General features: G+C 45.9%; 4 protein-coding genes and 1 long non-coding RNA gene across 11 annotated transcripts in view; 3 read left to right on the top strand and 2 right to left on the bottom strand.

Annotated features, from left to right (window-relative positions):
* Positions 1-42: 42 nt before the first annotated feature.
* LOC122624585 (histidine--tRNA ligase, cytoplasmic) lies at positions 43-4,661 on the top strand. Of its 3 annotated transcripts, none has more exons than XM_043804222.1 (6): positions 43-179; positions 1,993-2,252; positions 2,321-2,536; positions 3,029-3,457; positions 3,527-4,147; positions 4,201-4,661. In XM_043804222.1, exons 2-6 carry the CDS (start codon positions 2,070-2,072, stop codon positions 4,405-4,407), a joined length of 1,656 nt encoding a protein of 551 aa, XP_043660157.1. In that variant the 5' UTR covers positions 43-179; positions 1,993-2,069; the 3' UTR covers positions 4,408-4,661. The 3 variants fall into 3 exon arrangements, with proteins under 3 accessions (XP_043660157.1, XP_043660158.1, XP_043660159.1); XM_043804224.1 differs by having other exon boundaries at positions 87-179; positions 2,133-2,252; XM_043804223.1 differs by lacking the exon at positions 1,993-2,252 and having other exon boundaries at positions 50-179.
* Positions 51-13,577, top strand: part of LOC122624586 — a 54,876-nt gene continuing 41,349 nt past the window's right edge. Inside the window, 2 exon segments of the mRNA XM_043804225.1 lie at positions 51-179; positions 4,916-5,237. Of these exon segments, the coding sequence (XP_043660160.1) occupies positions 5,028-5,237 (210 nt within the window). The 5' untranslated portion in view covers positions 51-179; positions 4,916-5,027.
* LOC122624587 lies at positions 5,253-6,689 on the bottom strand. The gene has a single exon (XM_043804226.1). It carries the CDS (start codon positions 6,590-6,592, stop codon positions 5,327-5,329), a length of 1,266 nt encoding a protein of 421 aa, XP_043660161.1. The 5' UTR covers positions 6,593-6,689; the 3' UTR covers positions 5,253-5,326.
* Positions 7,670-11,198, bottom strand: LOC122624591. Of its 5 annotated transcripts, none has more exons than XR_006326490.1 (7): positions 11,074-11,129; positions 10,329-10,560; positions 10,023-10,272; positions 9,302-9,942; positions 9,120-9,211; positions 8,828-9,044; positions 7,670-8,695 (listed from the first exon to the last, which is right to left on the bottom strand). It is a non-coding gene; the product is annotated as an uncharacterized LOC122624591 (long non-coding RNA). The 5 variants fall into 5 exon arrangements; XR_006326492.1 differs by lacking the exon at positions 9,120-9,211 and having other exon boundaries at positions 7,671-8,695; positions 9,302-9,702; positions 9,760-9,942; XR_006326491.1 differs by lacking the exon at positions 9,120-9,211 and having other exon boundaries at positions 9,302-9,954.
* On the top strand, positions 11,279-12,040 carry LOC122624590. The gene has a single exon (XM_043804229.1). The coding sequence runs from the start codon at positions 11,333-11,335 to the stop codon at positions 11,840-11,842; it is 510 nt and encodes a 169-aa protein (XP_043660164.1). The 5' UTR covers positions 11,279-11,332; the 3' UTR covers positions 11,843-12,040.

The raw sequence follows: 13,577 nt of genomic DNA, 5'->3' as shown, positions 1-13,577 counted from the left end.
AGACGATTGAAACGCCGCGCGCCCGCCTTTTGCAGTGGACTGTCAACCGTTTGCCGTTTTTCATTTTTGGCCACCGAGTTCGGAATATGAGTGATACGCGTGAGCAGATTCTGGAGCAAATCAAAGTGCAAGGCGATCTCGTCCGTCAGTTGAAAGCAGCGAAGGAGTCAAAGGAGAAGGTCAGTTTTTGGTCGGACTTCCAGTTGGAAACCGCCTACCTCCCCCCCACCCCACCCCAGCACTTGCACTCCCCACCCGCCACCACCAGCACGGCCGCTTTCCAGTGTCATCCCCCTTTGTGTGTGTACAATGGAATAAGTGCAATTGTTGCTGTAATCCCCGGCCCTGCTTTCGTCATCAATTCTAAAATCCCACTCGCATATGTACATATTTCATCAGATCGCCATGCAGTTGAAAATAACGCAAATAACAAAAAACACACGCACGCACACACACATGCTGCGCTGGCATTTGAAGTTGTTCGAACTCTTCGTTTTTGCAGTGTAATAATTAGATGAATGCAACAACAGAAGAGCAGAGCTAAAGGAAAAACGGCAAATTAAAGGAGCGCGCAGACTTTCACATTCGTGCCACTCTGTTGTTATTGTTGTCTCGCTCTGGCCAACGGCAAATTTACGGCTCCCGTGTGCGCTGGTGTGCGTGTGTGTGTGTTCTGCACAGTACTGCCAAACTATCGTTTCGACTATTTGGCTAGAAAGTAGCTGAAATTAACAGTGCTGTCCGAAGATGTGACTAATTGAATCATTTGTTGTTAATTATCGTTGCTGATGTAAGTCTACTTATGCTTGCATCAAATGCTTACACCAGCATAATATTTGTAACTGTAATTGCATACCTTCCGTCTAAATAAGACCTTGAAGTACATTTATCTGTATTCAATGATGTGGAAAGAGCTGTCCAATTAGAACAGTTATTGTATTGGTATACAGTTATCCAATTGGCGCTTTTACAAAGTATTTCAAATAAGAACTATTTTGTTCAGTACTCGAAAAAAGGTGTATAACATTTAGTTGGTGTTGTTTTTATGCAATTAATAATAAAATAAAAATAGCCGAATGAAACTCCTTAATAGCTGAACTTGCATCACCAGAATGAGTGCTCTATGACCGACTGACTGACTAAAACGAGAGCAATTGGCAAGCGAAAGAGAGCGACTGGTCAAACAGGAGGCATGTACAAAAGGCACATGGTGGTTATAGCGATTATATCAAAAACCTGCTAGACCACAATCAACCGATCCAAGACTTGACGACTGCAACATGTGATTTGGGCTATAAGGTATTTGCCACAACGCTTACCACCAACTGCACTTATTCACATTGTTCAAATCTCTAGCCTTGTAATGAGGCGATATCTTAGATATAGATTTTTTTAAGAAAGCGATCTGTTCTGGTGGGAAACCATTTAATCTATTTTACCTTTAAAGACCACTTTGTGTTTTGTATTTAATTTCTAATAATAAATAGTACAAACAACTTGTTAAACTTAATGTAATATAATAAGAAATAAACTTGATAGTGACCTATTTTTATATGCCACAAAAGTTACTATTGTGTGAGTGTGCAATTGTGGTTGCCAAGATCAGCTGACTAACGGTTATCTAGCTGGATCTTGTGCGTGTGTGTGTGTGTGGTGTGGTGTGAGTGTCCTTGAACTGTTTAGCTTCCAGCTTCCATTATATCGCGTCACTTTCCTGTTTTTTGCGTTTCAAGTGCCATAAAAAGTGTTTTTTAAATTGCAAAAACTTGTTTCCAAAAACGGGAGAAACAGTACAAAAAAGAATTCAGCCCTGACGGTCAATGGAACGCAATAATGTATTATTAGTATTATTATTATTATTATTATTATTTATTGCTTCAGCTGCACATACACATACACGCACACAAAACACCGACACACTTCATTTCTTCTCACCATACACTAAACTAGTTGTAAAATAAGCAAAACTTATTGTTGTTGTTGTTTAATTAGGTTTGAAAAGTTGCAAAAGAAAGTTGTTGCAAGAGAAAAACAAAAAAGAAAATTAGTACCAAAACAAAAAAAAACACATGTTGCGTTCAATTGGCCGCCAGTGGCGCTGTAGTGCTGCGTTTCAGTGTGCAACGTTCCAGACGGCGCCCTCTGGCGGCGGGCGCGTCAGCTCGTCCGGCGTTCCAGCCCAACGACAACAACAACAGCCACAAAAACAACAACAAGCACAAGAACAACAACAACATGAGCAACTGCAGCAGGTTAGCATCTAAGCATTCCTCACCTCCATGTCCCCCCTGTAAAATGTTTCCCCGCTTCTCCATTGCAGATCGATGAGCAGGTCGCCCGCCTACTGGCCTTAAAGGCCACACTGGGCGGAGATGCCGCCCCCACCAACCAGAAGTTCACCCTAAAGACGCCCAAGGGCACCCGGGACTATGGTCCCCAGCAGATGACCCTGCGCCAGGGCGTCCTGGACAAGATCGTCCAGGTGTTCAAGCGCCACGGCGGCGAGGCCATCGATACGCCCGTCTTCGAGCTGAAGGTGAGTTCACCTGGGTATCACTGGAGTGGGTGAGCTAGGGATGACTATGTGAGCAGGTTTTGATAGGGTAAACACCAAAGAAGATATCCTGAAACCATATTAGTTCAAACTGTTCTGTTTCTGTTGCATTATACATTTTAATGGTTAGTTTCTGGTAGGTAATTCGGGATTTCAATATTATAATCATCGAATCAATCAAAAAACAAACGATCTTGCTTCATGCTGTCATTAAAATTAAATTATTTATATTGATAGGGTCTTGAATGATTTATATATAGAATTATGATAGCACTGAGCCGCAAGAGCCTTGAATATATTATGCTAATACTTCGTATACAGATTTGCTTTTAAATCTCACCTATTCACTTGAAAACAAATATTATAAGGCCACCACTAGTGTGAAAAAAGTTAATTAGGTATTTTTCCTTGAAAATAGTAAACTTGGTTTGTATCCAATTCTCCGACTAATTTTCCATTTATCAATCCCAACAGGAAGTGCTGACGGGCAAGTACGGCGAGGACTCAAAGCTGATCTACGACTTAAAGGACCAGGGCGGTGAGATCCTATCGATGAGGTATGACCTGACGGTGCCGCTGGCTCGTTACCTGGCAATGAACAAGATCTCGAGCATCAAGCGCTACCACATCGCAAAGGTCTACCGTCGCGACAATCCGGCGATGACCAAGGGTCGCTATCGGGAGTTCTACCAGTGCGACTTTGACATTGCCGGAACCTACGATCCCATGCTGCCGGATGCCGAGTGCGTCAAGATTGTGTCGGAGATACTGGACACCCTGGACATTGGGGACTATGTGATAAAGCTAAATCACCGCCAGCTCTTGGACGGCATGTTCCAGGCGTGCGGAGTGCCCGCGGACAGCTTCCGCACCATCTGCTCTGCGGTGGATAAGTTGGACAAGGTGAGCATCATTGCTAGTGACTAACTATGTACTATTGAAATCAATATTGTAATGTATCTGCCATTCTAGTCCCCCTGGGCGGATGTGCGCAAGGAGATGGTGGACGAGAAGGGCCTGGACGAGGCAGCAGCGGATCGAATTGGGGAGTACGTGCGATTAAGCGGCGGTGCCGAGCTGGTGGAGCAGTTGCTGGCCGACGAGAAACTCAAGGCTGTGCCGAATGCGGTGAAGGGATTGGAAGGCATGAAGCAGCTCCTCAAGTACTGCTCCATATTCGGTCTGGATAAGCGCGTGAGCTTCGATTTGAGTCTGGCCCGTGGCCTGGACTACTATACCGGTGTTATCTACGAAGGTGTGCTCAAGGGAGAGTCCGCCACCGTGGCATCTCCGGCAAAGACATCACAGCAAAACGGAGAGCAGGCAAACGAGCCGGCCACCGTGGGATCCGTGGCTGGTGGCGGTCGCTACGACAACCTGGTGGGCATGTTCGATCCGCGAGGCAAAGCTGTGCCGTGCGTCGGCGTATCCATTGGCGTGGAGCGTATCTTCTCGGTTCTGGAGGCGCGGGCGGCTGCGAGCGGTCTGAAGCTGCGCACCAGCGACGTCGAGGTTTACGTGGCCTCCGCCCACAAGGGTCTCCACGAGCAGCGACTGAAGGTTCTGAATCTGCTGTGGGACGCTGGCGTTAAGGTATGTTTGAGTTCGATCCATGAGACTGCATAATAATCCTAAAATCCTTGCAGGCGGAGCACTCTTACAAGCTGAACCCTAAACTACTCGTGCAGCTGCAGCACTGCGAGGAGCACCAGATTCCCCTGGTGGTGGTCCTTGGCGATGCAGAGCTGGCGCAGGGATTGGTCAAGCTGCGTGAGGTGACAACGCGCGAGGAGACCAACGTCAAGCTGGAGGATCTGGCCGCCGAAATCCGGCGACGACAGCAATCCGCCTAGGCTCTTTCCACGACACTGATATTAGCGACACTTAAACGGTCCCGCTCCTAATTTATGAACCATCCAGCATCGAAGTATATGATTTTTTTTTCCTATTTGTACGTTTTGTATTTTTGGTGTCCTGGCCGGAGGCGCCGTGTGCTACTATGCTTAGGTCTACTGTGTAACCATAGGAATAAGTGCGGACAACTTATACCAAAATGAACACTAAAAAGAAACAAATAAACGCAAAAGCGACTCGCATTTAAGCCGGACCAACTTGTTTTTCTAGGGTTTCGGTATATTATTAAGTACTTTCAAGAATTTGTTAAAAATAAACGTTTAATATGTATGGATCGTTCTGTTGCCTGAAAGTATGCTCCAAAATCGATTACCAAGTCCACATAAACATGCAACACATGCCAATTTTGTATACTTTTAGGCATTTGCGTAATACGTTTCAAATGCAGTATAGAAGTTCTAAGATTTGGACTTATTTAAAAACTAATGAATGTCAACTATCTTGCAGATTTGCGACGCGGAGTGCCAGCCCAGTCAAGATCGGTGTGAGCATAGGGATCGGGCGGCGGAGGAGCAGCGCCGAGGAGCAGAGGGCGGTGCCATCTGAAACGGTGGCCAGCATGCCGGAGACGCTGCCCGCCACTGCGACGGTGACGGCGTCGAGCATCGACTGCACCGTGGCGGTGCTAAAGGTGCCCACGCCCACCCTACAGCTGCCGGAGGTGTGCAATCTGCAGAGCCTGGGCCTCATCATGGAGCCCAACAACATCAACATCGAGCTTAATCCCGCCGCCCTCGTCACGCCCGCCATGGAACCAGTGGGATTCAAGGTTAGTCACTCGACGATTTAGAAACAGAAGCGCTCTGAAAGTCCTTTTACTTAAAATTTTTGGCCACAAGGATGTGAAGCCACATCGCATCAACACTGCGGGTTCTTTCTCTGGGTTATCAGGTACATGGGTCGAGGGCATTGCGTGTTTACGGAGATTTCCATGCGGGTCAAAGAGTGGGTGGAGGTACAGGAAGTGCTTGGGGCGTTCCTCAGCTGCTGCTGCTCCTCTTCTCCTGTGCTCCTGTGTCCATTTGGCAAGGATAGCAACTGCTCCGGCTCCTCTGCATTGTCAGATGGCCGCACCTTCTTATGCATTGCCCATTTGATGGCGATCATGACGCGGTCCACTAGGAACGCTATGCACTCATCGATGGCGGGTCCCAAAACTAGTGGACCATAGTGTTCCCGGTCCTGCTCCTCCTCCTCCTCCGCCCCGGTGGAAAAGAACTGACCAACGATACGCAGGCAGTGGCCCAGGCCATTCCGGAATTTCTCCACGTGACTTGAATGGGTGGTGGGATGGCTCACCGACTCAATGGAAGTCGTAATCACGCAGTCGCCGACAAAGTTGTTTTGGCAAAGCCATTTTATTACTTCCCAGTCGGAATTTCTTAACCTGTCTAGGTAGGAGCCCGCCCCTTCCAGTCGGTGGCATCCATTCCAGCGCTGCATCAAGTGAACCATCAGATGGTACATCTGCTGTAGAGTTTCCCCCGTCAACTGAAGGTTGTTCCAATCATCCTCCCGGCTCGACTCGGAACTCGTCCGCTGGATCGATAGCTGGCTCGTCACGGAGCTGGGATCCATAAGATCCACTTGCTTCTCCTTCTCCTTATACATCTCCAGCAGCCTGGGGGAGCAGGAGCTGCAAATGAACTTGGAATTGTAATGCAGTACTTCAATGCAATCTATACTCTTCTCCGTCCAGTTGGACCGGCACTCAGTCTCAAATATGATCTTGGGATCAAAGGTGATGTTGCGACCGCCCCTGGCCCGTTTATCCAGATCGATGATGCTCGTGGAGATCGTATCTGGGGGCTTCTCGTTTGTATTCTCCTGCTCCAAGCTCTTCGGCTCCGCCATCTTGGTGATATTCAGCTTCGGAACCGAGAACTTTTCCTCACGAATTCTCACCACGCATCCATGCGACGTCGCCTTCTTTCCGAAAAGATTCCGCAGATTCTTTTTCACTTTCCGCGGATGAAGTTCCGCACTGGGATTGGAGGAGACATACAGCACGTAGCGAGCCACCACGTCCATGGCCAGGCGACGATCCTTGTCCAGATCCTGATTATCGACGGGCACCAGGGCCACCAGCGATTGCAGGATCTCCGTGTTGAAGTACTTGTTCATCTTATATTTATTTCGTTCATTTCCAGCAAATTTTGTTTGTTTCTGTCAAAGTTTTGATGCGTTTCGTTTCTGTTTATGAAGTTTTAAAATGCTGCCTATAAATGTTACAAATGAAAGCGAGACATTTTGGCAGGAATATCTGCGCAGCATGACCCATTTTCTACACTGAGCGCAATGTAAGTCTTAGTTATCATTTTGAAAACACAGAAAAAGTAAAAAATTATAAACTAATCAAAAAATCATACTAATAACCATATGCACCACTCGGCATTTGCTACACCCATAACGTATTCACATTTTCGCACTGTGTACCGCATTTGGCATCTCTTAATTTAATTATGCACAGCAGAGAAATGTCAAGCGGTTCGCGGCTGCTCATCGCCTCGTTTTTACACTCGAACTGAGTCCTGATTGAGGCTGTCCCCGCATTTCTCATGCTTCAGTGCGTCCAATTTGATGGCAAGGTGCCAGGGGTGGTTGGTTCAGGGGGGGGCTGGCTATTTGTGAGGAGGGCGGACGTGGGGTGGAATGGCATGGAATGGAATGGCCGCTCCTCATTCAAATGACCCAACGCAACGTAACAGCGGACTGATTCTGACAGGCGCCGCCACAGAGATCTCCGCCAGCTAATACTGTTTTAATATGAAAATTCATTTCATTTCAACGATTGTCCAACAATTTGTTGTTGCTCGCTCACTGCTTTTGTTGTTGCTGCTGCTGTTGTTGTTGTTGTTGCTGTTGTTGTGTCTCTGCTGCTGCCGTTGACATGTCACTGCGATGAAGTTGAAGGTTGCCAGGGGTCGCACAGTGGTCTCGCATAGGTTCAGCATGGAGCAAAAATGCACAGATGACCTTGGCCGCAGAGAAACTGAAAATTCAGAACTTTAATTTTAATTTACGAGAAAAGAATTTTTAAAAATACATTATATTTGTTGTTGAATTTTAATTAGTTCTACCTTGCCTATATTTTATTATATTATAGCAAACAAAGTAGATGTACTAAATATTATGATACCTAAGACTGATTTATAATTTAAATAACGAATTAATATTTTTATGATATTACCCATTATGGTTTTCTTTTATCGTTTCAAACTAACATCAAGCATGCTAACTGTATTTCTTAATGCAGCTATTTACATATGTTTTGAATATATTTTAAAGGATTTCCGTGACATCTATGGTAAATGCATTTCGTCCCACTGTTCAGAGCGGTGGTGGGATTGCAGTGGATTGTGTTGGGCTAGGATTTCGAGCTCTGCCTGAACCCCGTGTGCAGTGATTTGTTTTAGGGGACTGGGATTGGCATTGGCATTGGGAGTGGAATTGGGATTGGTATTCCGAGTGGAACTGGGAAGAGGGTGCACTTCAGAGGGCGACTGATATCATTCAATGCTTCTAATTTACGGATTAATGAAGGCGCAACTTTACATATGGAAATGCTCGCTGCACCGCGGCGATCGTGGGAAGCGATTACAGTGGTGCGGTGCGGTGCGGTGGTTTGCTTTCGTTTGGTGTGCTGTGCTGTGCTGTGGTGTGGTGTGGTTTAATTTGGTTCGGTGGTGCGAAGGGAGGTAGGTCCCTTTTAAAGTCGGCCGTCGCATTGGCATTGATGGATTGGGCCATAAATTTGTGATTTGCTAAGCTCGACTGCCATTTTCCAGTGCAGCCGATCACAAAGTCAACTCGTATGAATATTTATGGTTTGCTGGGTGATTTCCAATGCGTGTGGGAGTGGTAAAATCGCAGTACACACTTATTTCCCTCGGTCAGCTTGAGGTCAAATATTAATGTATTAATGCATTGCCAGAAATGGACCAATAAATTTAGCTCAGCTTTGAGCTTAGGCTTTTATCTCTTAGGCGTTGAGATCCTTGGGGAGCAGTTTCCTTCCACAGTTTCCATATAAGTATGTATTTAGATACAATCCATCTGCCCGCCGAACTGAGCTTCGATTTTCCAGCTCATAGTTCTGCACCTTGGTTAAAAATTAACGCAAACTGTAGTGGCTTAGTAAAAAGGCACCTTTGTTTCACTATGAAAGGGATTGACACTACAGGGTGTCGAGCTTGTCAAACATACCCCTCGGTATGGCAAAGTGTCCTGCGAACAAACACTAATAATATTAATAACGATTATCGCCGAATGGAAATGAAATGAATCTGGCTCGGCGGCATCGACATCGGCATCGGAATCGGATTCAGAGTCATAAATACACGACGCGCACTCACTCACCTCATTCATCCGTCCATTCCATCGATAGTATCTCTGCTCGGGAGCGATCCGGGTGGGTCGGGGGTTAGAATCCGGGCAACGGAGCCACGCGACGGCAGTTGCTTATCGCGGGTGACCAGAGAATCGCCACGTGCGATTTCATTGCCAATTCCATTCATAGTTCGACCAGCTCATGTGTGCCAGCGAATGGGTGATGGGTACGATGGGGGGCACACAACTAGAACCGAATCAAGTAATATTACTTAAATACTTCTGAAACTTCAGATATTTTCTTAGGATTTCGTGCACTAACTTTTAATCTCTTCAATAGAACTATTTTTCTGTTGAACATTTGAAACGTTGAATATTTGTACATTGAAAAGATCCTTTTTCTTAAAAGTGATCCTTAAGATTTCATGAAATTAGGTATATTAAAATGAAATATTTTAAAACGAATTAAGACAGCAATAAAAATCAGTTAGGCCTCAACTTTACCTGATAAGGCCAATTGAAATACTCAATTGATGGGCTGCTAGTCAGCTGCCCGCGGCTGTGCTGAACCAGTAGCAACTGCTGGTTGGGCGGCGGGGGATTCGAAGTTCGAACCAGGAACAAAGACAGCGAGCGGTAACCAGCAAATTTGCGTGCAATCGCTTGGCCTGCGTTTTTAATGACTTTTTCGACTCGGGCCGTATTATGCCCTATGCCCACCCCGTCGTCGTCGTCGTTCAACTGGCGGCAGCAATGCATTTAATTCGATTATGAGACGCCTATGCGAGCTCCTTGGCATATAATAATTTCGGTGGTGGCTCGGCGAAAAAGTAATTGAAACTCCGGCTGTAAGTGGAACGCAGTTTGCCCCTGCCCCCATCATCCTCACGTGCGCCGGAGTACAACTAATGTGGGTGTTAACGGTGTGTTAAGTGATTTCGCCATTTGTTGTAGGATCGAACCGAACAATCCCAATTCGATGGCGACGTCGACACCCGATAAGTATCGGCTGCTTCCTTGCTTCCTTGGGCACTGAACTGGGTGTTCCAAGTACTGGGTGCTGCCGTCTACTGGTTACTGGTTACTGGTTACTGGGTACTGGGTACTTGGCACACACGTTTCACACATATTTCAAGCGCCTTTCACTGCGGATAAAACTTTTGATTTCCGGTTTAAAACGGATGAAGGCAATGGCAATGGCCATGGCACAAATGTATCGACTTACAGGGCATTGTGCTTGGATTGGTGGATTGGCAATGCTTGAGGAACTTAAAAATATGATTTCCTTTTTAACCCCTAATACTCGAAAAGTTCTTTAAAGCAACAAAATTGAAACAGTGGCTTGATTAGAGAATTTATAAAACTATTGGGAACAGAAGGACCTTCTAGTTTCTTGTAAAGAAAGTGTTATATACTTTTAACTTGGAAATGTTTAAATGTAGCTTCCAATGCAGGATTCCCGTTCTAAGTTTTACCTGTGAAAATATATTATAATATTTGTAAACAAAAAGAGATCCATTATAATACTCACAGTTTTGAATGTTGAATAACCCTCTTCAGCGTGGCTCTTAATATGGATTTTGTATCCATATCGGCGTGGACCCAGCTCGTTAATGGGTTAATTTAAAGGTGCAATTTATCTCGACTCGGGAAAGTGTCGTCCCATGTCGCCACTACCACCCAGTTCCAGTTTTCCCATTGTTTTCTTATTTATTTATGTTTTTTTTTTTTGTGGCCCCCGTCCGGCGAGCGGCTAATGAAAACTAAAAACTTCAATTACCAAAAGAGCCAAATAATGCGTTTTTAAACCCAAAAATGTAAGAGCTAAGAGCGGCCAAGAAAATTGTGATAGATGAGGGTTTGGCAATGTTTTTTACGGGCCACTTGTTCATGACCCTCCCTCCCTCCCCCCTCATCCCCCTTCAAACAAAGAGTGACCAAAAAGGCGCAACAGCGACCGAAAGAAAATGGCAATAAATCAGGGTAAATAACACACACAAACACACACCCACACACACACAGAAGTACCAGCAGACCCGGAAAAGGGGGCGGGCATGAAAGGGTATTTCGCCTGAAATTTCCCAATGGGGTGATTATTTAAAATTGTGCAACGCATAAATAGAAGTCCAAGTTGTCAGGAGGCGGCAGATGTGGGACCCGGTCCGAAATCTTCTGTTTATGCTCTTGTAATTGTGTTTTTGGCTTATTGCCTTTGCCTTTGCCATTTCCATTGCCTTTGCACGGAATTTGCACCGCAGGGATATCCACATGCTCACCATCAGCTGTGGTCTCCAAGCCAATAACTTGTAAACTATGAAATACATTCGCATGTTACTCAACAATAGTACAATAATACTTAGTAAATGGAATGTTACAGTTAATGGTGGGACCGTACTTAAGGACCGCACTGAAATGCGGCCACACCAAACGGCGCGATCAGCTTTCGGGGTTCGCAACCAAATGCGAGGGGTGGCAGAGAGGATCAGCTGATTTTGCTGTGATATCGATAGGTGACGCCCAAGTGAAGCTGCCGAAATGTCGCAAGTTGAGCAATTGCATCTGAAATCCCCGCCAGAAACAGCTGGAGCAGCATCTCCCGAAGCAGCCGCTGCGCTGGCCGTGGCAGCCGATGCCAACGAAACGGAGCTTATGGTGAAGGTGGTCATGGGCATGGGCTATCCGGAGGGCGAGGCTCGCCTGGCGCTGGCCCAGGGCAACAACAACGTGCAGCGGGCGGTGCAGATCTTGGTGGAGGGCATGGATGATGGCGAGTCGCGCCAGAGGCGTGGCAATCGCAAGCGATTGAGGCAACTGCGCGGCCACCTCATGGGCGATCCACTTGCCACGGATGACGCCATCGTCGAGATGATGCGGGAGCAGAGGATCGCACAGGCGCTGGCCGAGCTGGTGAACGGGAGCAGTGTGCAGGTCATGGAACTGCTGCTGGCCGAGGAAGAGGATGAGCTGGAGGAGGAGCAGGAGCAGCTGGAAACCAGCCAGGAGCAGACATCCTCATCCACCGAAAGCTCGCCGCACAGCAACTAAAGGGAAACCAGATGTTGGTACCTATTTATGGATTTGTGAGATTATGTTTAAAGTTATCATGGAAATCTTGGTTGTCATTCCTTTTATTTGTCGTATGCTTTCACTGCATCAAAGATTCATTTTGTACTTAAAGTATTTAAACTTTTTTATATATATATCTGCAAAGTGCCATAAAGTTAAGAGTATACTTGTATAATAGTTCAGTTTTTAATTGTGGAACTTCATGAGATTTGAAGTAAAAATACCTATATGATGTTAGTGAAGATGAATGATGGTTGCCCTTTTTTGGAAATCCTTTGGAACTCTTAATCCATGTTTTTAAATAAATATGCGATCCTTAAACAGCACATTGTATATAGAAATATTTTTAATGTGTATGTATGTACATATGTAAATATGTACTTGCTTCTCAATTCAGTGACATTATTATTGTCAATTAAGATGATGATGTACATATGTATATAGAATCAGAGCAGTTCGAGGATGATGTTACCTGATGTGCTGTTCCCCGGAACGTTTTTGGTTCACCCCCAGCCATCGGGAGACATTAAATGCATTAGGGCCACCCAGGCCATTTTCCCCGAGCACTTTCTGGCTGTTGTTTTGGCGGATGTGACTCCGGTCAAGGAGCGGAAGAAGCCGGAACTGAAAGCAACAGCAACAGCAACCCTGTGGCAACAGCAATGCGCAGCTTGTCAACCCTTTTCGCCCCGATGATTAATGATCGCTCTTTTTTTTTTTTTTTGGTTGAACTCCAGCGTTTTGTACTGATTTCAATTTACCGCTTTTGCTCCGAGTTCCTTGGCGTAGATTGGAGTACATATAGTGCATCCCCCTTCATTTATTTTTTGATGGGCAAGAGGGTGGAGGGGTATGCGGTACGGTACTTCGCAGTTGAAAAATTCTAATTAATTTTGACTTGCAACCGTTGACACTGTCAGCCGCAGCCACGTAACCCACCCAGCGTTTATCGCGTTTGATCGGCGTTGCGGCGCACCGCAAACTACAGAAGGCGTCAACCCCCTGGACGTCCGTCGTCCGATTCCTGAATACTCCGGTGCTCTGGTGTTCTGGTGCTCCGGTGACTGCGCTGCTCCGGTGACTGCTGCTCCACAGTCGGAACTCGAGGCGTAGGCGGCGCCGTCTCATTTATCAAGGGCAGCCAACTGTCGCCGCTTTTGGGTCTGCCTGGGGTTAAGATGGCGCGGGTTAAGTCAGATTGCAGATTGCACAGCGAAAAAGTATGGCAATATATTTGGTTTCTTTTTTTTTTACATTAATGTTTGAATGAATGATGAATTATGCCAGTCAGCATAATGCTTAGTTAAGTAACCATTCGCAAAGCTATTTATCTTAACACATTAGAAGCTATTAGTGAGTTCTTACCCTTTTTGGGATATCTTGGTTTTAACTTTATATCGCACACTCTGCTGCTGCGTTTCGTCACTACGTGGATGATAGTACATATCATTTTGATAGTACATACTATCATTTTGATAGTTTTCATGTTAAGAACAGCCTAAGAGAAGTCTTTCAAAAGAGTGCCTTAGTTTACCTATTGTAACTTCCTTTCTCAGGCATATGTATGTTTCCATTGACCATTGACCTTTCACAGTGTGAACCCGATAACGTAGCACACTCGGCGTTTTCAGGACCCTATTTCAGCACGTTCGATCGGGGTTTTGCTACCCGTGGGTTTCGAGTTCGGTTCGGGTTCGCTGGACTTTAAAAGGCA

This window comes from Drosophila teissieri, chromosome X (assembly GCF_016746235.2).
Source record: "Drosophila teissieri strain GT53w chromosome X, Prin_Dtei_1.1, whole genome shotgun sequence".
Classification (NCBI taxonomy): domain Eukaryota; kingdom Metazoa; phylum Arthropoda; class Insecta; order Diptera; family Drosophilidae; genus Drosophila; species Drosophila teissieri.
Note: the sequence above shows the minus strand (reverse complement) of the source record. Positions and strands in the feature narration are given on the sequence as shown.

Excerpts from the sequence above, each read along its gene's own strand:
- LOC122624585 (XM_043804224.1), top strand. The coding sequence starts at position 87 with ATGAGTGATACGCGTGAGCAGATTCTGGAGCAAATCAAAGTGCAAGGC. Across the intron at positions 180-2,132 it reads CGAAGGAGTCAAAGGAGAAG|ACGGCGCCCTCTGGCGGCGG; the intron begins GTCAGTTTTTGG and ends GCAACGTTCCAG. Across the intron at positions 2,253-2,320 it reads AACATGAGCAACTGCAGCAG|ATCGATGAGCAGGTCGCCCG; the intron begins GTTAGCATCTAA and ends TCTCCATTGCAG.
- LOC122624587 (XM_043804226.1), bottom strand. The coding sequence starts at position 6,592 with ATGAACAAGTACTTCAACACGGAGATCCTGCAATCGCTGGTGGCCCTG.
- LOC122624590 (XM_043804229.1), top strand. The coding sequence starts at position 11,333 with ATGTCGCAAGTTGAGCAATTGCATCTGAAATCCCCGCCAGAAACAGCT.